We start from the raw sequence: 23,613 nt of genomic DNA on the forward strand, positions 1-23,613 counted from the left end.
TCCTGTTATTTTTGCGGAATTATAATGATTTCTTTTACAGGTTCTTTGATGAGACCGTTATTAAAGTTTGTCATATACTTATTCCATCATATTCTCATTTTCAGTGATAGTCACAGTTTTATGGACAATGGATATATGCTTTTATGGTCACAAAAACTGTATGACTGTAAGCATATTAACGAAATATTTAATTGTATTTAACTTTAGAGTACTTCTGTAGATTATCATTGTAAACTTGATTAAGTACATGAAATTTATTTTAAGTATCAAATTTATTTCGCTTTATTTTCCTGTAACTGATGTTGAAAAGCGTAGTTCTTAATTTTTTATCTTGCAGGCGCGAAGTATTCCGCTTAAAATCGGTGTTGATTGAAATGTCATTGTCTTTTCATACATGATCAGTGTGCATAGATTAACAAGTTTACGTTAGTAAATGTGCAGAACTGTGTATGTATGCATCAGTATTCTTGTATGTGTGTATTTTTTAACATCTATACTTCACAATGATAAAAAATATTTCATTTATGAGAATGTAATTCGAAAATTTATCGGTTATGTAGCTCAGATCCACGTACCTCGTGTAGTAAACCAACCGAAGTAAGGTAGTGATGGTTAGCAGTGTACATTACAGTGCAAGGGATCAGAATCAAGCAAATAAAAGTGTATAACCTCAAATGTGCAAAATCGTTCATAGATCGGTCGATGTATGCCAGGAACAGCGTGTGTGTATCTGTAGGTGTGCATGTGTTGTGAGTGTGTGTGCGCTTGCGCGTACGTGAGCGCCCCTACAACACTCGTCGTGGGATTACCTTTTGACTTCACTGACAATTGGAGGCAACCTGCTTGGCCCCCCTTTTGTGATCTTATCACCTACATCCCTCTCCATCGCCACTTCCTCTTAATCATAGCTTCCTTCCGCAGCTGAGAATACACAAATACATAATTGGTCTATATTGTACGCACATGAATGTACATTGCATTCCCTGCTCGTTGGATTTATCTAATGAATCTTCAAATCCGTAATAATAATTGCTTTTGTTGTTGGCAAACCATAATATATTTTGCGTTCTGCAGAAAGTGGATGCTTTAGGAAGTTTCAGCGTTATCTTTGGATCTTTAGTTAATAGACATTGAAGTATCGTTTCCAATAAGGAGACTCTACTTTAACCAGCATTATGTTATTAGGGAGTTCTTAAACCGGATTAGCAGGATATCAGATGTTTTACCATCTTGATTTCCTTTGTTAAAAAATATTCCACGTGAGATATAATGAAATGTACCGTATAGCATAAGACTTAATGTTATGAGACAACGTTAGGGTTCTTAGTGAGGGACGAAATTCGGTCAGAAATTATGCATTCAATCAGCCACTAAATGTTGAAAAATAATATTTATTTTTATCCAACATAGCTTGTGAACAAGCTAATATGTATTTTTTTTGTGATTGTAGTGAGAACAGGAATGAGAATAGAAATAAGAATGTGCTACAGTAACTGGGTAAACATGGAATAACTGAACTGAAAAGTTAGTGACCATGTGCTGTATGTTGTCTTCGATGTGCTCTGAAAGCTGAGGTTTTCGATCCATGTTTGTGACCAGACCTGGCAGCCGCATTTATTCTCTTCCTTTCCTTTCCTCCATGTCTTGTTGCTGTAGATTTTACTGACGAACTTGACTTCGATGCTGCTATGCGCTCACCTGCACTTTTCCTCGGCTCGAACAGGCAGATGTCGATATCAGGATAATTCTCTCCACCACCGGAACTGACTGATCCATCATCAGATCCACCTTGCCCACTGCTGGAGACACCTAATCCATCAGAGCTACCAGTTGTTCCACCTGAACCATCTGTAGTTGAATCAGAACCTGATGATCCTGTGATGTCACCACTAGATTCATTAGAACTAGTAGTGGAGTCATCTGACCCATGAGAACTGCCGCTTGAACCCTCTGTAGTGAAACCAGAACTTGAAGAACTGCTGGATCCATCATCAGATGAACTAGAGTCATCTGTAGACCCACTAGAGCTGCCAGTAGAGTCATGTGATCCACTGGAGCTGCCTGTAGATCCGCTTGAACCATCTGTACTCCCACCAGAACTTGATGATTCAGTGGATCCACCATTGGAACCAGTAGATCCAGCTGTTGTCCCAGTAGAACCGCCAGTAGAGTCGTCTGATCCACCAGAGCTGCCTGTAGACCCACCTGAACCTTGTGTGCTACCACTAGAGTCGTCTGATCCACCAGAGCTACCTGTAGATCCACTTGAACCTTCTGTAGTCGAGCCAGAACTTGAAGATCCAGTCGTTCCATCATTAGATGCACCAGAGCCATCTGTCGACTCAGAAGAACCGCCAGTAGAGTCGTGTGATCCACCAGAGCTGCCTGTAGACCCACCTGAACCATGTGTACTACCACTAGAGTCGTCTGATCCACCAGAGCTACCTGTAGATCCGCTTGAACCCTCTGTAGTCGAGCCAGAACTTGAAGATCCGGTCGTTCCATCATTAGAAGCACCAGAGCCATCAGTCGACCCAGAAGAACCGCCAGTAGAATCATCTGATCCACCAGAGCTGCCTGTAGACCCACCTGAACCATGTGTACTACCACTAGAGTCGTCTGATCCACCGGAGCTACCTGTAGAGCCGCTTGAACCCTCTGTAGTCGAGCCAGAACTTGAAGATCCGGTCGTCCCATCATTAGATGCACCAGAGCCATCTGTATACCCAGCAGAACTGCCAGTAGAGCCTCCTGATCCACCAGAGGCGCCTGTCGATCCGCCGGAACCTTCTGTAGTCTCACCAGAAGTTGAAGATCCGGAGGTTCCATCATTAGATGCACTAGAACCATCAGTGGACCCAGTAGAACTGCCAGTAGAGTCTTCTGATCCACCAGAACCGCCTGCAGATCCGCTTGAACCACCAGTAGTCACACCAGAACCTGAAGATTCCGTGGATCCGTCAGTAGAGCCACTTTGGCCATTTGCAGAGCCAGTAGAGTCATCTGCTCCACCAGTGGTTGCACCTGACCCACCTGAACTGTCAGATGAGCCGCCAGACCCATAGGAACCACCTGAGCTACTTGTTCCTCCTGATCCACCTGCTGATCCGCCTGGTATTAGAAAGCCCGGGAAAAAAATCTCCTGCAGAAATAACAGACAGTCAACATTCGTAGCACTGCACAGTTCACATCATACTACACTATAATCTAGAAAACAGCATAAGTAATGGAGCAGAAGTGGTCCGTTATAACTGTAAATGAACAGTAATACTGACCAAGGAAGGCACCCGATTACTTAACGCTCAATTCTTTTCTGAAAGCAGCAATGGTGTAGTGTTATAAAGCTATCACAACGTAATTGTAGCATAATTGTTTCGTCAGTTTTGTTATTGACGTTTTCTTTTGCTAAGAGGGATCGTCAACGAGGGCAACGACCAATATTTTAATAGCTATTGAAATACACAAATCAAAAAAAGTTTTGCATCGCTTTGGTTCCGAGAGTTCCGGAACCTGTTCAGAAAATTGGAATAGAGATCAACATAAACATCATTTCCGCCCTTTTTATTGTTTATGAAAACCATACATGGCATGTTGTACCACCATACAGCGAGACCTTCAGAGGTGATGGTGCAGACTGCTGTACACACCGGTACCTCTAATACCCAGTAGCACGTCTCTTGCACTGATGGATGCCTGTATTCGTCGTGGCATACTATCCACAATTTCATCCAGACACTGTTGGTCCAGATTGTCCCACTCCTCAATGACAATTCGGCGTAGATACCTCAGAGTGCTTAGTGGATCACGTCGTCCATAAACTGTCCTTTTCAATCTGTTCAGGCATGTTCGATAGGGCTTATGGCTGGAGAACATGCCGGCCGCTCTAATCGAGCGATTTCGTTATCCTGAAGGAAGTCATTCACTAGATGTGCACGGTGAGGGCGCGAATTGTCCATGAAGACGAATGCCTCGTCAATATGCTGCCGAGCTGGTTGCATTATCGGTCGGAGGATGGCATTCACGTATCGTACAACCGTTACGGCGCCTTCCGTCACCACCAGCGACGTACGTGGGCCCCATATTATGCCACCCCAAAACAGCAGGGAATCTCCACCCTGCAGCACTCGCTGGACAGCGTGTCTAAGGCATTCAACCTGACCGGGTTGCCTCCAAACACGTCTCCGACGATTGCCTAGTTGAAGGCATATGCGACACTCATTGGTGGAGAGAACGTGAAGCCAATCCTGAGTGGTCCATTCGGCATGTTGTTGGGCCCACCTGCACCGCGCTGCATGGTGTCGCGTTTGCAACGATGGACTCTGCCACTGACGTCGGGAGTGAAGTTGCGCATCATTCAGCCTATAGCGCACAGTTTTAGTCGTAACACGACGTCCTGTGGCTGCACGAAAAGCATTATTCAACACGGTGGCGTTGCTGTCAGGGTTCGTCCGAGCCATAATCCGAGGTAGCGGTCATCCACTGCAGCAGTAGCCTTTGGGCGGCTTGAGCGAGGCATGTCATCGACAGTTCCTATCTTTCTGTATCTCCTCCATGCCAGACCAACATTGCTTTGGCTCACTCAGAAACGCCTGGACATTTCGCTTGTTGAGAGCTCTTCCTGGCACAAAGTAACAATGCGGACATGATCGAACAGCGGTATTGACCGTCTAGGCATGGTTAAACTACAGACAACACGAGCCGTGTACCTCCTTCGTGGTGGAATGACTGGATCTGGTCGGCCGTCGGACCCCCTCCATCTAATAGGCGTTGCTCATGCGTGGTTGTTTACATCTTTGGGCCGGTTTAGTGACTCTATGAACAGTCAAAGAGACTGTGTCTGTGATACAATATCGACAGTCAACGTCTATCTTCAGCAGTTCTGGGAACTGAGGTAATGCAAAACTTTTTTGATGTATGTGTGAGTAGTACTGCTTCAGTTCTAATAACCATATTGTAATTTAAGTTGCTGTGAGATATTTTTTGTTCGTCTTGGATAAGTTTTCATGCTGAAATTCAATGTGAATTAATCTAGCACAAAACATTCAGAATAATGAGCAGTACTTTTGGTGGGAGTTTCTTTCTAACTATATTGTTGCTCAGTTTTTTAGTTTTGTGTAAGTCCTATGTACTGTATGTAATAAACTAATGTATTTGCGTACTCTGTTATATAAGGGATATAAGTGAGTACAGCTCTCGTGTGTTGCACTAGTATCACAATGCGCACGGATCGATGGGCAGTGGTTGTCAATCAAGCAAGGTTGCTTACCGTAAGCGTAGGGCACACGGCGTTGCAGAATTCCGTTGCGCCGTTCTCTTGTCGCTGCTGGCGGGATTGTTGGGCAGCGAGTGGGAGCGGCATCGCCGAACGTACGCTGCGGTGCTTCTTCAGGGCGTGAGCCGAGCGGCTACCGGCTGTAACACGTGACAGCCCATGTTAATCAGACCAGAGGCAATGGGGTTCTCACCACTGTCGTACACGTATGTGATGTGGATGCAGACATTCTCCAGTCCAAGTACAGCTGAACCCTCAACCTTTTGCGTACGTCCACAGAGAAACAGTAGTAATACACGTGCCTGCGTGTGTGATGCGTGCAGTGTGTGTGTGTGTGTGTGTGTGTGTGTGTGTGTGTGTGTCTGTCTGTGGGAGAGAAGGAGAAACACTGGTCATTACAAACTTCAACTCACAGGAGGCTGTACTGGCAACGTGTAACTTCTGCAGTACATCATCACATTCTTTACGCTGTGTGCATAAAGAACACTGCTAAAGTTTTTTTTTGTCTGTATCAGAGAATATACTTTCGCACTGTGTAGCTGGAGTCAGCCCAAACAATTAATACCAGGCAAGTCTCTCATGCAACACACAGTACCAACAGAAAGCGTCTGTTTGTTTCCCATTACTAACAAAATTATTTTTAAATCGGAATCAAATTAGTATAGTCCGATATTCATTTTCTCCACATGTACTAACAGAAACAGTAAAAAACGAAGAATAAACCACAATCCAGTAGCGAATAAGTAGAGTTGAATGCTTGGCGGTAGTAGTTAGAGTAGGCCAGGGGGGCTCTGTCGCTGCTGGTTATTTTTCGAGTTATAATGTCTCAGTTAACACAATTATCGCACTAGACCGCTCTATCGAATGGACTCGTAAAATTCCGCTGCAAACATTGTTCTGTTTGTAACGGGAAACACAACAACGCTTTCCGTCGACACTGATATATGTGATGAGCTGTATTTGTTTTTTGACTTTAGCTACACTGCTGAAACACCAGAGAAAATTAGCCTGCCGGCTCTTAGGAGGGACACCCTGTGTACATCCTTCAAGGTGCCTATACCTGGAGCAGTCGCATATATAATGGGGGTGGGGCAGGGGAGTCGTATTCCCAAACACTTCTCCTTCCAAAGAACCGTATACTTAAAGCTGCTATATTTTTACCCACATCAGTTTCCAAATTTCTTTGCACACTTCTTGAGAATAAACTAGGATGAAAATGAAGTTGTGAAAATGACAAGAATTCTAGAAATTTGGAAGCCATATGTTTTCCAGTTCCTTTACTGAGGACCTGCCCACGCATGTGGACTCATGGTGTGGTTGAAGAAAAAAAAAATCCCGGTAGGCAATGGCACTCTTTCACATGGGGACGATACCTCTTCCAACAAAAAATTCAACATTGTTTGAGGATCCCTATATAGAACTGTCAGAACCCGCAAATTACTGTAATTAATTTAAAATTATATCACCATATTCCCTCGCAGTTACTAAGATCCTTGGGGGACCCGGGCGTAATAGAATTATTCGACATGGTCTGCAACTTCACGAAGATCGTAATAACTGCAAGTAGACCGGATCTGATGGTATGAATACTACCTAAACATATTAAGTCATGGTGGCAAAGTAATGAGACGAATTATTCACAGAAGAATCGAAAGCTGGTAGAGGTTGATCTTGGGGATGATCATTTCGGGTTCAGAAGAAACTTAGGTATACGAACCCAAATGAGCCTACGACTTATGTTAGAGGGCAGGTTGAAGAAAGGCAACATACATTTATATCGTTTGTAGATTTAGAGAAAGCTTTTGACTGTGTGGCGCGGACTACACTTTTTGAAATTTTGAAAGTAGCAGGCGTAAAGCACATGGAGCGAAAGTTTATTTATAATTTGCACAGAAACCGTTGAAGCACGTGAAAGGAAGCCGTAACTGGGAAGGGAGTCAAAGAAGATTGGAGCTTATCCAAGACGTTATTCTATTCGTACACTGAGCAAGCAGTGAAGAAAACAAAAGATAAATTTGGAGAAGTAATTGAAGTTTAGAGAAGAAACAAAAAATTTCAGACTTCCCAATGACATTGTCATTTTGTCAGAGACGGCAAAAGATTTAGACGAGCAGCTGAACAGAATAGATGTGTCTTGAAAAGACATTATGAGATTATCATCAACAACAATAATGGGATGTAATGGAGTTAAGTCAGTGGACGCTATGGGAATTAGATTCGGAAACGAGAAACAAGAAGTAGTGTACGAGTTTCGCTATTTGGACAGTAAAATAACTGATGATGGATGAAACAAAGACGATATTAAATGCAGAATGGAAATAATAAGATAGGCATTTCTATAAAAAGAGGAATTATTTAGCATATAATATCAATTTATATACTCCTGACATTGTATCAGCATGGTGGCGACTTGCAGTGATGTGGACTCTGAAGAAACTTTCAAATGCGAAGATTCCAAGTAAAACATTTAATAGCACGAGTATGTTGCAATCTTAGGATCTTATGCTTTATAATATTTTTCATCATCTTTTTCCTCAGTACTGTAAGTTGTGTTACGCCGCATACATTTATGTCATTCAGTACTCACAGTCGGCGCATTAGTATCAAGTTTGTACGTAGTATTTCTTTTTAAGGGACAAAAGTGGCAGCATCGATCGTAAGAAGTTCGAAATAATTTGATAGAGCTAATCGATTTCGGTCGCTGTGTGACCATCTACACTGCAAATATTAAAGTCTTCAAGACTAATGTAATAACAGCACGTATTATAACTTCAAGATGGCGTCAGTACAGAAGAACATAGCAACTAGAAAACAAATTTTGAATTCAAGCTGCTAAATCGTACATTCTACACACCTTGCAGCTTTTGACTGAATAATTCATTAGCTGGCCTGTGTGGCTTTGCGGTTATAGGCGCTACAGTCTGGAACCGCGAGACCGCTACGGTCGCAGGTTCGAATCCTGCCTCGGGCATGGATGTGTGTGATATCCTTAGGTTAGTTAGGTTTAAGTAGTTCTAAGCTCTATGGGACTGATGACCTCAGATGTTAAGTCTCATAGTCCTCAGAGACATTTGAACCAATAATTCATTCTGCATAGGATGTGCACTGTCTGAGAACCTCTTATCAGTTTAAAACGAGCTGCCAGGTCAGGAATCTAACCTGAACCTCGATTCACAGGAGGTGTCGAGAGTCACTGCGATACGTAGCTTCACAGCATTATTTTCTCTTCGGTCATCATCTCGTTATCATCAGTCTATTAAATTCTACACTATTGCACAGTATTTTTTCCTATATGTTTAGAGATCCATCACAGCACTATATCGATGCAAGGAAAGAGGGTCAGCATACATAAAGAAAGAGAACGAAATAGCTATGACATGTAAAAGTCTGAAGCAGTTGATACGAAAACTGTGTTGTTTACACAGTAGTATAGCACAAAAACCACGAACTGAAGACCTTTGGTGTGACAGGTCAACTGGTTTGACTGAACGTAACTAGGTACAGTTTGTTCAGTTTCTCGTCGAAGAAGACACTTGGGGTAGTTAACTAGGAGGGACAGTTGTGAGACATCATCTACTGCCCAAACTGCGAAGGATATCTGTTGCCAAAGAAAAGTGAGGAAGTGATGTGGAATGTAGCAAAATCCCCGTCTGCTACCTGCTCCGTAGGACAGCTTTCACTTCTGAATACAATTATAAGCCATTGTTGTCCTCTTGTATAAACTTCTATGTTGTGCGAGCCAGCTCGATAGCTTTCACTGCTGCAGAAAATAACAGATCCCCTCACTATAACAAGAAAGAAAGAAAGAGACATTAGCTGTGCAGTCATTGACAGTATTGTATACTGCCTGCAGTTATAACGCAGCGTAAAAGGAGTGACTGCATTGCCTATTTGGAAGTGCATATTGCATTATGAAATATACTGCATTATAGTTAGGGGATAAATTTCCAACTAACAGCACCGCACAGAATGTGTGCATTTTCCTTCCCTGCCCGCAAGAGCAGATCTGCAAATGGAACGCTGCGCTCACATCCCCTACAATATATCTGCTCTGTGTGAGCACACTGCGAGTTGCAACCACATCGCCTACGTCCCTGTGCCCAAATATAAATTCCAGACCTTTGACTGTTGGTATTTGTATCGTACCTTCTGTTACGCGCTTTGTCTAAGTATCGTCACATTCTATGAATAACGTTTTTTTATTTAATAGCATTTTGTCGCATAAACCGTGAAATTATTTGTGCTGCAGTGTTTATTAATGAAAGAAATTGTTCTACGGCACTATAGTACTAGCTCGCAGAGTTAAGACCAGTTGTTGTGGCATGAGGAGTGAGCAATAAAAAAGACAATTATAGTAGGTTTCTGTTCTTACCATGCTTATGAATGCTTCGTGCTGAGGGATTAGATCGCCCAGAAGACCCGCTGAAACCATTGCAGAAGGTTGGACAAGTGAATTCCTGAAAAGAAACGTATAAGGGCACAGTAATGAATCTTGAAGGTTAGATGAAAATTCTACTACATTCTTAGATTTTGAATACTACAATGAAACCTTAAGCTCCCAGCTACAGTGGAGTTTCCTGATACATTACAACTGTGACCCAGATCCTGCATCATTGTATTACGTGGGTCACATGCTACCAGTTGCGCATTTTAACCACCCGGTTTGGATAACTACAATTCAATTCCACGCATGCAACTGTTTTAAATGTTTCTGGTTTCCTAGTACCACTCTGACGTGAAGAGGTTAACACAGGACAGAAATTCATGGCGGGGCACATCATACCAGTCAGATGACTGATGACTAAAAAAAGAACAGTATTTACTTCTATTATCAGCCTCGCAGATCCTAAATTAAAGGTCGTATTGTTGTTTATGAGACCCTAAGGCGTGAGACCAATCACTTAACTGGAAAGGTTTCCTGCCCTTGGACACTATGGCTTCTTATATGTTTAGTATAGGTGACAGTAAGAAAGTATGGCTAGTTTGTTGAATCTTCTTTGTATTGCCGAGGATGAGGAGTAGGAATACAAAAGATGAAATCTACTACCAGCGAAAGACACATTTCAGTGGCACTAAACGATAGGTGTGCGTATCTTTCTGGTCTGACGGACGGATAACTGCAACCGTGTGTCACCGTATGAGACGGTACGGAGAGGCATAAGGTGCTCGCGTGTTACGACCTTGTTTGGTTCTGCGAGAAGCGAACGTGTCCAACACCCATTACATTTCCCTTGGTTTAATGGCATTTCTGGATTCGCTTCGTTGATGTACACTGCGCTGACGCAAAACTTCAACTCAAGACTGTTGACCGTATCATGATTGCGAATTTTTCTCGGCTTTCAATTTTCTACTCTCAGTTCAGAAAGAGAACGAGATCCGTTACCGCAAGTACTTGCAGCGTGTGCTAGCAGAGGGGACCCAGAGTCAGTTATGTGTTACATTTTAAATAAACTCGTTTTTAAGTGAGTAGTACACTGCGATACCCTTTTCGAACAGGTCGCGAGGAGAACACGTGTATAACTGAATAAAAGATGCAGTGTGCCATTCAAAAAGACGTACTGCTTTACATTACTTCGTAAAAATCAAAGCTGTAAGGCAGACTTGATGCAGGTTAATGTCACCACGGTAGCTTAAACAACATCCGTTTCACACTTTTTTACTTTGCTTCGCTATCAAAAAATTATTAAAGTGGTCAGACACATAGTACATCCTGAATATTCAGCCACTGGAAAGAAATCGCAACACCAACTAGAAGTTGTACGACATTGATGAATGTTGGTATGCGTGTATCTACTTCTAAAAGATGGTATCTATTCACATTCCACGCCAGCTGCATACGAATGGTGCTTGTAGCACCCTTATGAGGATGCAGATAAGATTTGTTTTGAATACACGCAGTAACGGTCGTGAGAGTTAGTTACCTTTGAGGCCGGATGTTGCGAATTGATGTTAGTAAAATATGCCTTCAAGACGAGAAAGACACCATTATCAGCAACTCAATGAGTTGCAATAAGGCTACGAGATGCCGGATGTCCTTTCTGCGATACTGCAGTGAGACTTGACAGGAATGCAACCACTGCACATGATTACTGCCACCGGTGGTAACGAGACTGTACGGTTGCTGGAAGACCGGCTCCAGACGGCCACGTGGCACCACTGAGAAAGAAAACATCGTATTCGACCTATGGCTCTGTTGCATCGCATTGCATCTGCAGCAGCAATTTGAGCAGCGGATGGCACCACAGTAACATAACGAATTGTTACAAGTCGGTTACTTCGAGGACAACTTTGAGACAGACATCCTGAGTAACCACAAACCGCCGCCGTTTTCGAGTTCAGTGGTGTCAAGCGAGAGCTTACTGTAAGCCAGAGTGGAGGTCTGTTGTGCTTTCCGATGAAAATTGGTTCTGCCTCGGCGGCAGTGATGGCCGTATGTTCGTAAGAAGGAGGCCTGCAATCAACCTGTCTGCGTGCTAGACACGCATGACCTCCAAATTCAGTTATCACTTAGGGTGTGACTTCGTATGAAGCCGGCCGGTGTGGCCGAGCGGTTCTAGGCGCTTCAGTCTGGAACCGCGCGAGCGCTACGTTCGCAGGTTCGAATCCTGCCTCGGGCATGGCTGTGTGTGATGTCCTTAGGTTAGTTAGGTTTAAGTAGTTCTAAGCTCTATGGGACTGATGACCTCAGATGTTAAGTCCCATAGTGCTCCGAGCCATTTGAACCATTTCGTACGACAGAAGGAGCACTCTCGCTATTGTCCCACGGATGCTACCTACAAAACTGTACGACAGTTTGGCGATTCGGCCTGTTGCGCTGCCATTCACGCATCAATTCAAGGGGTATTTTCCAACAGGATAACGCTCGACCAAATACAGCTGTTGTAACGCAACATGCCCTACAGTGTGTCGACACGTTACCTTGTCTTGCTCGACTACCAGATCTATCTCGAATTTCGCATGTATGGGACACCATCGGACGACAATTCCGACGTCATACACAAGCATAATTACCCATCCCTTTATTGACCGACAAAGTGCAACAGGCACGGAACTCTTTCCCAGAAACTTTGTGTTGTGATAATTTTCGGTCAGGGTACATTGGAGTAAAGAGCGACAGAACCCTGTGGCAAGTCTGCGGCAGACTTAAATTCACGGGAATTGTTCATTACACAGGAAGACTTACTGGTGAAGGTGGAAGACTGTGGATACAGTGATTGTGGAGGAATGAGATGATGACCCATTTTGGAATATTAAATTTGCCTATGAAATACAGATTAAAATGAGGGAAGCACTCACCCGTGCATTGCCCATACCCTGCTCGAGGCTCTTGCACAGGTTGTCGCAGGCTTCGGTGCTGGACGTCCCGCTCTGGCGGCTGGCCGCTCCTTGGTGCACCGAGGAGCGCTGCGCTGCGCCGTGCTTCTTAGCGTGGCCGGCGCGCCCGAAACCTGCAACACACAGTTGGATAGTCCGTGGCTGCTGCTCTCTGCTAACTGTCGTACGCGCTGTGGCCATAGCCTTGCGACCCGAGTGGCTTACAAGGTACGAGGAATAAGTGCATATACACGTAGAGTAGAAACGACGATATTTACGAGGTAACAAAGTGGTGTAAAGGAGATAAGACAAATAATTTTATAGAGGAAGTTTGTGGTCTGTCAAGTAGGCCAAGTACTTCAAATTGGTTAACAAAAACCAGCGACGCTACATCCACAGCTCGTGGTCCAGCGGCTGGCGTTGATGCCTCTGGATCACGCCCAGGGACTGGGTGTTTGTGTGTCCTCACCATCATACCATTATCGTTAGAGACATGGAGAGATTGGAAATGGAAAGACTGGGAGCTTGTACGGGTGCTGATGACCCCGACGTTTAGTGTCCCACAAACCAACATCATTATCATCACCGATGCAACGGCGCATGAGCGTCACGCGACATTTTCGTGTTCCCCGTTCTCTGGACACAACTCCTAGAGTACGGTATCACGTTCGATACCACCCTGTGGGCTTCACAATTTCCCAAGGGAATTGCATGTTTCCATCAGACGCTTGTAGCGGTCGCGCGAGCTCTGGAGGAACCAGTGGTGCGTGCCCACTGAGCCATGCCTACAACGGCACATTACGACGAACACCCTCTGCTGCCACAACATAGTACGGCGTGCGCCAAACACACTGCCCATGTGCACTAGGAACCTCTTCGCTACAACACCACTGTTCGTGCTTAGCTCAGAGATTTTCATCGTTGTTGCTGTTGTAATAATTGGGCTCCTGTCCAGTTTCCTACAGCGACAGTGATAGCACCACTCTATAGCCCAATTCTCCTTATCACTGTGTACGAAGTCGCATACGACATAGCGAAATACCCAGTACAACTCTTTAATTTAGTTTTTGCTGGAGGCCACAGTTTTCGAGCAAGAAAGTGACCTTCCAACACACCCTTCACAATCCTGCACCCTCCACTCCCTCCCCTGCCCTTATACCTATCAAGATTTTTGGTGTATTTTTCTTGACACTCCATCCTCACGCAGTACGAAAACATGCAACTATACAAAATATTTTCGATTTTCGATATTTTTGATCTTCTCTATTTCCGTCAAATAACAAAAATCATCTTTTATCTCATAGCTCAAGTGTTTAATGCCAGACAATGGCTGTATTAATTGATAAATGTTAACGTCGATGAAAGTTTCACTACCAAACCTCATATATAGCAAGACAGATATGATATATATCTTAATTTAGTTATGTTTTTTGAACTTTGGGAACATACAACAATAATATAATCCTGAATATCTTACTATCTACACCTACATTTGAATGTGCGAGATATGTCCGGAAAGTAAGTTCCATTTGTATTTCATTCCGCGGCTGCACTAGAATCGCTATTCGGAGCTTGCTCTGTAATTGGTTCGAATCACAGAGAAGGAAATGACACTATTTTGAGTTCTCTGTGTGTTGTTAATGCTGCAAAATGCTTGTAACACCTGAAATTATATCAGTAATTCGTTTTCTGAATGTGTCGACATTCATAAATAGATTTGCAAGGTCTACGAAGATAACGCAATGAGTGATTCAACGGTAAGAAGATGGTCCGACAGTTCAGTGAAGGACGTGACCAAGTTAACTACGACGAACGAAGTCGATGTTAACGAAGAATTGGGCCACGTAAAATAAAACCTTAAGTTTATAGCCACTGATCTTTCTAGGAACTTCCCACAAATTTCAAAACCACTTCTTTACTAAATTATTTATGAAAAAAAATTTCTGGAATTGTGTGTTCTTTGGCTGCCTAAATCTATCACACTGCAACACACAAATTAGCGTCTGGGAAGTGCACTTGGCTTTTTGGCACATTACGGCAGAGATGGTGATGGTTCTGTGAGCACGGTACTGACCGGACGTTGGACTTGGGTCGCTTGTGGTACCCTCAGTCGAAACGATTATTGATGGGATGGAGGCTTACTGCGTTACCAGTAAAGACTAAAGTCAATCGTGGTTGACAGTGCTGGTGGCAACGTTTTATGACGAAGTCCTACAAAACCTTGTGGAACGCTATGACTAGTACCGGCAAAATGGTGGGAGATCTGTAGAAAGTAAGGTCAAGTTTTTATAATTTTTCCCTTAAACAGTTTTTTCTGCATCTGTGCTCTTTTATGTGTTTGTTATCAAAAGGAACGTACTTTCTGAGCACACCTCGTACGCTCCACAAGCCACCTTACCGTGCTCAATTTGTGAAGCTCTTTCTCCGTACAGCATACTAGTGCCAAGAAATAAAACTGTAGTGAATTTCTTAACTAAGATACATTATATGTATGCAACATAGGCAGAATATCTTACCAAAAATTGACTGAGGCTGCGATGGAATCAGGAATCCAGGAGGTGCGATGCTCTTGCACATGCTGGCGCAGTCGCTCGCCTGGACAAAAGAATTGTGCACAGATATATGAAGCGTGTTTTCAAATTTTAAAAATCTATTATCTGATACGGCTAAGTGGCCTGGGTATGAGAGGTCTATAGTGTGGTAATCTTGTACGATATAAATGGGACTTACACAAAAATAGTTTGACGTAATATTTATCTGAATTCCTAATTCAGAATAAACGGTGCGTTCTGGCACGTAGATTCATGTTGCTTCAATGATATTCCTGTTTTCGGCAGAAGGTCTCATATTGTTCATTAGCAGGTTACCTCTTTCCTCTAGTATAGCATGAAATAATGAATAACTTTTGCAGATTAGTTGGCATAATATTTTTTATTTCATCTGGTGTGAGGAACAAGCATCTAATGTTTATCTATGAATTTTGATACCTTGCGTAAAGACGGAAATTGGTAGTTAAAGATTAGTGTCCACCGACTTCAAATATTACCTTCTCGACACCGAAGACCAGCACATGAGATTGGTACACAATGCAAATCGGGACAAACAAAAATTGATTTATGGTATCGTGACACTGCATCTATTATATGAGGAAATCAATGAGTGCTACATAGAAAAGAGGAGAGAGGGCTTTAAGGAGCACTCTAATGAGAAGGAAGGACAGTTTAGTAGGATAACTATTAAAGTACTCAGAAGAAAAGCTAGAGGGCAAAGAAAATTATCATTAGATGTCTATAATATGCAAAACAAAATATCAGCGATGCTGTTTGTAAGACGTATGTGCATTTGAAAGCGATATCGATAATAAGTTGGAAGACAATGTGAAACCAATCGCAAGACTGCTTACTTAGAAGAAAGAAACAGAAAAACAAAAGAAAACTGCCGTTTTGCTATATTACGCCAGTGCCTGGAGACGTGGGCTGGAGATTGAGTGAATAATAAAAATATCTGCAAACTACGAAACATGGTGTCACTTTACTCGTATGCTCTTAGGATCTTTATCTACACGGCAGCGACCATCGCACACGGGTTCTCAAGCGCCATAAAACACTACCTTGTTGTAGACTGATTGCGTGTGTTACCTCGTACCTGAGTCTCTTGATGGCAAAACAAATGTGTCCATGGTTACATATCTCCTGCAAAATAGCCAGAGCATGAAGCAGTACCTCCCATTTCCAGTGAAGCCAAGTCTCTTGCTCCACGAATTTGCTAACTCTATGGGCGACGGCCACAGTTCAGGCATCACCCTCCTATCAGATGCTTGGGCTACAGTCTAGCGTAACGAGGTAAAATGACGTCTAGTACTGCATAACCGCATAGCCAGACCCTTACCTGCTGGGCGTGGACGAATCCTGAAACACAGAAGAAAGTACGTGTAAGATAAAAAGTTATTCAGCAATGTCAAGAAGCGGTTACACTGTAAAGCATGAGTTATATCTATGAAATGAAACATCAATTACGTTACTTAGTTCAGAAACGTGAATATTTGCTTCAGGTCAAAGATGAGTAACACAGAGTGATATTATAAGAAACAAATCTAAAATAACAATTTGCTTATGCTGGCCATTTTTAGTAGCTCTTCATAAACAATAGCGTATGATACAGTTTCATAAAAACGTATAGGAATTCCAATTACTGCAGTACGAGGTATTCAAGACAACGAAAGTACGTTTGCTGTGAGTGATTTTTCAACTTCATCCCTACTATTACGTCCTACAATTAAGGTGGGAGATGTGCTTACAACTCGACAGAACTCAGTTCTTCCCTATTAAGATCTGTGTTTGGCGACTTATAGGTAGTCTCCTGTCCATGGAGCCTCAGCGCGGTGCTAACTTAAAGTGCGGGTACTTCACCACCAGAGCGTCTCAAACCGACGTGTTGCGTGTGGTGGCGCGTACATGATGCTCTAGTATGAGTTAAACCTACTATTACACTCTCGGATGAAGTATGGGAAGCATTACTGTCGGCATACCTCCACGTTACTCCGAACTTCTCTAATTTTTCCATTACGATCATTACGCTAATCCAGCTTCGCAAGAATCCCAAACTGACGAATAATACTCGAAAACTGATTTAACGAGGGCTTTTTACCCCACTTCCAGCGTGGGTGAATTACACTTGCCTAGAATATTTCTGACAGCCTCTCCCACGGCTAGAAATTTGTGATAGTTCCAGCTCGAATGTCAACATACAAATACTCCCAGTTGCTTAACACCTGTGACTAGCTGCTGAGTATTTAGTCAAACTATATCAGATCCATTCGTCTATTCATTCGCATTACATCACTTTTTTGGGTTTAGAAAAAGCTGCTATGTGCTAAGTATTCATTCTCTTCTTCGTGCGTATCACAGAAATTTTGTGAAAAAGTAACCTCCCTTGTTACCGCTGAGTCATCTAGCAGAAGCCTCAGAAAGCTGAAAATATTGTCTGTTAAGTCGCTTATAAGTATTGGGAACAGTTTAAGTCATCCAACACTTCCTTGAGATACACCAGAGACTAATGTTGGTTGTGACAGTGTTTTTCAATTAATAACAACATTCTGCGTTGTGTTAACCAGGAGTTGTCTAATAAAATTACGTTTTTTTCCTTTGGAGGGGCGTTGCGAAAATGTATCGAAAACCTTTCGAAAGACAAAATACACAGATTCAGCCTGAATTCATATACGTACAATTTTAATTATTTAAAACGCAATACATATTTTCATAAATTGTTTCTTTACACATGCAGTCCGCTAGCGAATCAGAGCGTCTCCTTCTCGGCAACAGTTGCAATATGAAGAACTCACTGTAACATACCATTTTTTATATGTTAAAACCCATCTTAAATCACCTCCAAATGGCCACAATGTCGGCACGCTTCAGTAGAAATGCTGTACAGAACAAATGAGCAATTTGTGCTTAAAACGTTCCACTGAAAAAACTGTGAGATAAAAGAGAAAGCTAGTTAACTTCTCGATATGCAACAGATACTAGACGACAATTTTCTCACAGATCGAAAAGTATGTAAACATTCCCTTCGAATAACAATTGGTGAAATCCCGAAACGATTGCGTCCAAGAAGTAAAAAGAATCGTGCAGAAATATTGCTACTATCGAATTGCCTTATGAGAACCTGTATGTAGTTAACCACGTAGCCTTCCCAGCCAAACTCACGCAATTCTAAGAGCAGATCTACGTGAACAGTTGAAATTACATACTGTTGATTTGTTGGTTTAGTGAAAGGATTTAGTAAGAACAGTGCAAGAAGAAAAACACTGTACACACTTCCCTCTCACCGAAAACGCAAGCCCTTTGGAGAAATGACTTACCACAACAGGCGACGATGGCTAACAAGACTAGAGACTTCACCGCCATGATGCCACTGATGATGGCTGTTGGCTGAGCATCCGTTTATATAGAGGCACAGAGGTTCACGTGCGACAGCCATGTTGCAAAACTTTCCACCTTACGTAAGTTATTTGCAACTAGTAGTTTCGTTAGGGAGCTGTCGTTTTTCAAGGTCTCCGATACGGACGCTCTGACAATACTGCCTTTGAAGGATCGCATCTTTTAAGGAAACGATAATTGTGGAGTCGCGAAAGAAAAAGTGCAGATGCTCTTGAAATGTGTATGCACATTTATGACATTTATGCCCGTGTGTCATTGAGTAACCTTTAATTACTGTACTTGGAGACCTTGTTTTCAGGAAACGACACGTAACTGATAAGAAATGCTTCGTGCCAAGTGCACGTTATGTTTAGTGAATATTATGTATTCACAGCCTAATACCTGGTTTCCTTTCCGTGCCGATGCGTGCAGTCATGTAATGTTACGTAAATCCTGAGGTTTGAATGCAAACATGTAGAAGATTTCTGCTGACACTATCATGGACAAGACATTTAACTCAGAGATGAAAACATCATCACTCAATGAAGCTGATAACATAACTTACGATATCTCAGTACTAATTTTTACAGTTAATCTTTGATTCAGAGTGGACGAAGACATCTCCACGTGGAAAGAAGAGGAAACAATACAGAATTTTAGAAAGGTCGTGATGAGATATTCGTGGAGTACAGATAGCTACTGCATTTTTTTATAAAAGCGCGAAAACTAGAAAATGAAAGATACTTAGAATTCTAAATGACGTTGCAAAATTTGTGGTGATGTCTATTTTGAGGCGAGGTGCTACAAATGAAAGAATAAAAAGCTATAGACAGGTCGAAAGTATGTATTGTAAGTCACTGTGGAATAGCTAATTTCACAGTCGACTAAACGGTAAATATGAAAATCTAGCGATGAGGAGACAAATTAGATTATTCGTCAGAGACTGCCAAATATGTCTGGAGCATAAACTAGACAGAAGCAGAGACGAAGTTACCGGAGAGAAACGAAAGGTTCACGGAATGAAGTAGGTCTGAAGATATGAGTCGAAAGGGCAGATATAGGACACGGATTCTGACCAGAATTTTATCCCCTAAACTCGGGATAGGTATAAATAAAATTCAGGATTGTGTCAACTAAAAGATGGGTAGTTGGATTTGTTAGGCATGATGCATACGTTCTAAAAAAAAAAGCAAAGTACCACTAAGGAATTACGTAAATTGGTCACAAACTGATATTCATAGCGGTAGCGATGGACAATGCAAAACTGCTAGCTTAGGCAACCGATAATGCTGCAGAGAAATTTCCCCTCGCGTCTGGTAAGGATAGTCTGCAGGGGTGGTGGCGACACCATAGCATTTGCGAATTCACTTCGTGTGGTCAGTTAGACAGTAACTATACCTAGCAGACATGCTCGTGAACAATATACTAAGATGTCATGATCTGAGAGAAGACGTGTAGTTGAGCTTGAAGAAGCTGGTTGGAGTAAATGGCGAATTGCTAGGCATTTGAATGCGATGCCGCTATACGACGATATAAGCAGGAATGGGCGAACTATAGTCGAACGATAGAGCGAGAGGACCGAGCAATCGTCAGAGAGGCACTCAGGAACCCCAATTCGTTGTTATCATCAATACGATGTCCACCCCCTGTAGCTGAGTGGCCAGCGTGACGGAATGTCAGTCGTAAGAGCCCGGGTTCGATTTCCGGCTGGGTCGGAGATTTTCCCCACTCAGGGACTGCGTGTAGTGTTGTCTTAATCATGATCATTCCATCTTCATCGAAACGCAAGTAGCCGAAGTGGCGCCAAATCGAAAGACTTACACCCGGCAAACGGTCTACCCTGCGGCAGGCCCTAGTCACACGGCATTTACATTATTATTAATCTGACGAGCAACTTGTGCTTCAGTGACCACAAGCACCATTAATAGGCGCCGTATAGAAAGGAGGTTGAGCTCACAATGCCCCTAGCGCCGACTACCATTGATCTGTGCACACCAGCAACATCGTTTGCAGTGGTGTCGGGCACAATCGGCCTGGAATCTTATTGACTCTCGTAGAATCATCTTCAGTGGCGAGTCGCACTTCGAATTGTGCCCCGATGACCAGCGAGAACGTGTCTGGAGACGCCCGGAACAACAGCCCGACACCCAGGAGTGAAGATCTGGGGTGCAATTTCGTTTCATAGCAGGATCCTTTGGTTGCCATCCACGGCACCCTCACACCACAGCGGTCCGTTATCGATATTCTCCGCCGAGATTTCCACCCCTTAATGACAAACCATCCTGGGCTTACATTTCAGCAAGATAGCGCCCCCCTGCCCACGGCGAGAGTTTCTACAGCTTGCCCTCGTGCTTGCCAAACCATACCTTGGCCAGCAGGGTTACCGGATCTTTCCCCAATTCAGAATGTTTGGAGGATTGTGGGCACGGCCCTCCAACTATCTCCGTATTTTGACGGTACAAAGCGGGAATCGGACATAATTTGGCACGATATCCCGCAGCAGGACGTCCAACAACCTCTATCAATCAGTGCCAATCCAAATAACTGATTGCATAAGGGGCAGAGATGAACCAAAGCGTTATTGACTTGCTCAAATTGTGAAGCTCTTTCTCGTCAGTAAATCAATAAATTTTTCTTAAATTGTTATCATTTGTTCTTCTGTAATCGTACATCTATTGGTCTGCGTCACATTCAGATAATTCCCTCGCGGTTCGTAGTGTTTTTCTTGTCTTTTCTTTTTCTCCGTTACTGAGGTCTTTGCGGTGTAGCTCGACTCGGAGTTTATGCGGTTGGATGAAATTTTCACCTCCTGTATTTTAACAGCAAAGGAAGAAGAATTGGTTGCTTAAAGTTTGTGATGACCAGCCTTTGCGCCAATGTCTCCGATTAAATTCGAAACCTCTGCTCATTTTCTCAAGGAGTGATGACATGTGACACTGTTGATGTTGACCCATCCTTCCAAAGGGGACGTTAAACTCGGCGGCCCCCTTGGCGCAATTCGAGAGGAGTAGGCCATAACTGTGTCTAAGAACAACTCATAAATTTCAGCTGCTATTGAAATGACGTGTTACGAATCAAACCAGCAGTAGTATAGCGCACATAATTTTTCATCGGTTTTAATGTTTAACTAATTTTCATAGGAGCACACTTTATGTGTTACCAGTCTGTTTTTGTAGTGTTCTATTGCGCTCCACACTTCCCTGCTACACAACTGAATGTAACAGCCGTGCGGCACCAGAAATTTCTCCGCAATTAGGGCTCCATTCGCTAATGTAAACCTTCGGTAACAATACCACTCTCATTATGATCTCCCACTCGTACGTCTTGTGTAATTTTACCTCTTTTCATTACTTTTACTTGTATGGAAGTGAAACGTGGACGATAAATAGTTTGGACAAGAGGAGAATAGAAGCTTTCGAAATGTGGTGCTACAGAAGAATGCTGAAGATTAGATGGGTAGATCACGTAACTAATGAGGAGGTATTGAACAGGGTTGGGGAGAAGAGGAGTTTGTGGCACAACTTGACTAGAAGAAGGGATCAGTTGGTAGGACATGTTCTGAGGCATCAAGGGATCACCAGTTTAGTATTGGAGGGCAGCGTGGAGGGTACAAACAGTAGAGGGAGACCAAGAGATGAATACACTAAGCAGATTCAGAAGGATGTAGGCTGCAGTAGGTACTGGGAGATGAAGAAGCTTGCACAGGATAGAGTAGCATGGAGAGCTGGATCAAACCAGTCTCAGGACTGAAGACCACAACAACAACAACTTGTACTATGAACGCGTTTCACTAGTGCACACTATCTTTATTCTTGTCTTCCATAGACTAGGCCCAAATTCGGTCATTATTAAGCGGAGCAGTTTGAGGGCTATGTCCTCTGAACGCAAATACTTTATTTCTTGTCCTGAAATTTTAATACACTTCTATCATTGCATCTGCGCTAAACAAGTTATAAAATAATGATGGGGATTAGCTGCCGCCTAGCTTTAAACCTTTCAGAAAATTAACATGTCTTTCTTCATTTACAATATTTATCCTAATTTGGTTCTAAAGATATGGGTTTCTCGTCTGGCTCTGTATTTACTTCTCCGTACTTTATTCGAATCAAACCATCCGAACATCCACTTCCGAAGCCAAAGTTTCCTGATTGTTTTTAATTATTACTATACCATTAAGTGAAAATAATTCTGTAATTTATTTTATTACCGACTTGGAAGCATGGAATGTTAAGCAATTGGTCTGACAGTTCTGCGTTTACCCGATCGCACCCATTTTGGTAAGCTGCACAGTGCTATAATTTTCTTTATTGTGGGACCTGCAGCATAAATTGTGTCACAGTAGGACGTTATGTAGAGAAATAGTGGACACTATGCTGCTTGATATTTTATTTTAGTATAAAAGCTTCTTTAGGCTTTATTGCCGTCGTCAGTACAAATCCTGACGTTGTAGATGGACATATGTTAACATTGAGTAAACTACTACTGCTGTCCTTATTTGTTAGACGTAATCTTTTTTCAGTATCGGTTTTAAAGTTGTTCGATAATTGGATGTTGCACGGATATTACAATATTTCTTTATTATTTTGACGGTAGTTGAAATTGAAGTTTGACAGCTAGTTGTTTACCCAAAGATTTGAATACTGAAAAAAAAAACGTATTGTAATACACGTGCAATATCAAATAATTAAACAATGGTACTGGAAAAAATATTACATCCAACAACTACGGGCAGCAGTAACAGTTTATTAAGAGTGCCACATGTCCATCTACAGCCTCAGAATTTGTACTAATGAAGGGGATAAAGCCGAAATAAGCTTATAAGCTAAAACAAAATATCAAGCAGCGTACTATCCACTAATTCTCTGTACACAAGGTAATGTAACTTTCTAAGAGTCTCTAACACGTAAATCCGAAGAGATTTGAACCGATGTTTGTGACTTGTTTGAGTCAAAATATGAAGTCTGCCAAATGCTAACATCTTCATTAGGTCATACCATTCTTTCATACTGACCTAATCATCTTATTTCAGCACTCTTAACGGTGTGCTCTAGCCGTATATATAATTACGCTTGGTCTTTCAACGTAAAATTTTCTACGAAGCTCCAA

At 42.5% G+C, this 23,613-nt stretch overlaps 1 protein-coding gene across 2 annotated transcripts; it reads right to left on the bottom strand.

Moving 5' to 3' along the window:
• Positions 1–1,371: 1,371 nt before the first annotated feature.
• Positions 1,372–18,501, bottom strand: LOC124711278 (uncharacterized transmembrane protein DDB_G0289901-like). 2 transcript variants are annotated; one of them, XM_047241274.1, is made up of 7 exons: positions 18,450–18,501; positions 16,475–16,494; positions 15,103–15,181; positions 12,569–12,720; positions 9,645–9,729; positions 5,267–5,412; positions 1,372–3,142 (listed from the first exon to the last, which is right to left on the bottom strand). In XM_047241274.1, the coding sequence occupies exons 1-7, from the start codon at positions 18,493–18,495 to the stop codon at positions 1,526–1,528; spliced, it is 2,145 nt and encodes a 714-aa protein (XP_047097230.1). In that variant the 5' UTR covers positions 18,496–18,501; the 3' UTR covers positions 1,372–1,525. The 2 variants fall into 2 exon arrangements, with proteins under 2 accessions (XP_047097230.1, XP_047097229.1); XM_047241273.1 differs by having other exon boundaries at positions 5,267–5,421.
• Positions 18,502–23,613: the final 5,112 nt, after the last annotated feature.

This window comes from Schistocerca piceifrons, chromosome 8 (genome assembly GCF_021461385.2).
Source record: "Schistocerca piceifrons isolate TAMUIC-IGC-003096 chromosome 8, iqSchPice1.1, whole genome shotgun sequence".
In the NCBI taxonomy this organism is placed as follows: domain Eukaryota; kingdom Metazoa; phylum Arthropoda; class Insecta; order Orthoptera; family Acrididae; genus Schistocerca; species Schistocerca piceifrons.

Coding starts and splice junctions, on each gene's coding strand:
- LOC124711278 (XM_047241273.1), bottom strand. CDS start 18,495: ATGGCGGTGAAGTCTCTAGTCTTGTTAGCCATCGTCGCCTGTTGTG. Junction 5,422..9,644: donor ACGAAGCATTCATAAGCATG/GTAAGAACAGAA, acceptor ATGGGCTGTCAC/GTGTTACAGCCGGTAGCCGC. Junction 3,143..5,266: donor CCGTGTGCCCTACGCTTACG/GTAAGCAACCTT, acceptor TTATTTCTGCAG/GAGATTTTTTTCCCGGGCTT.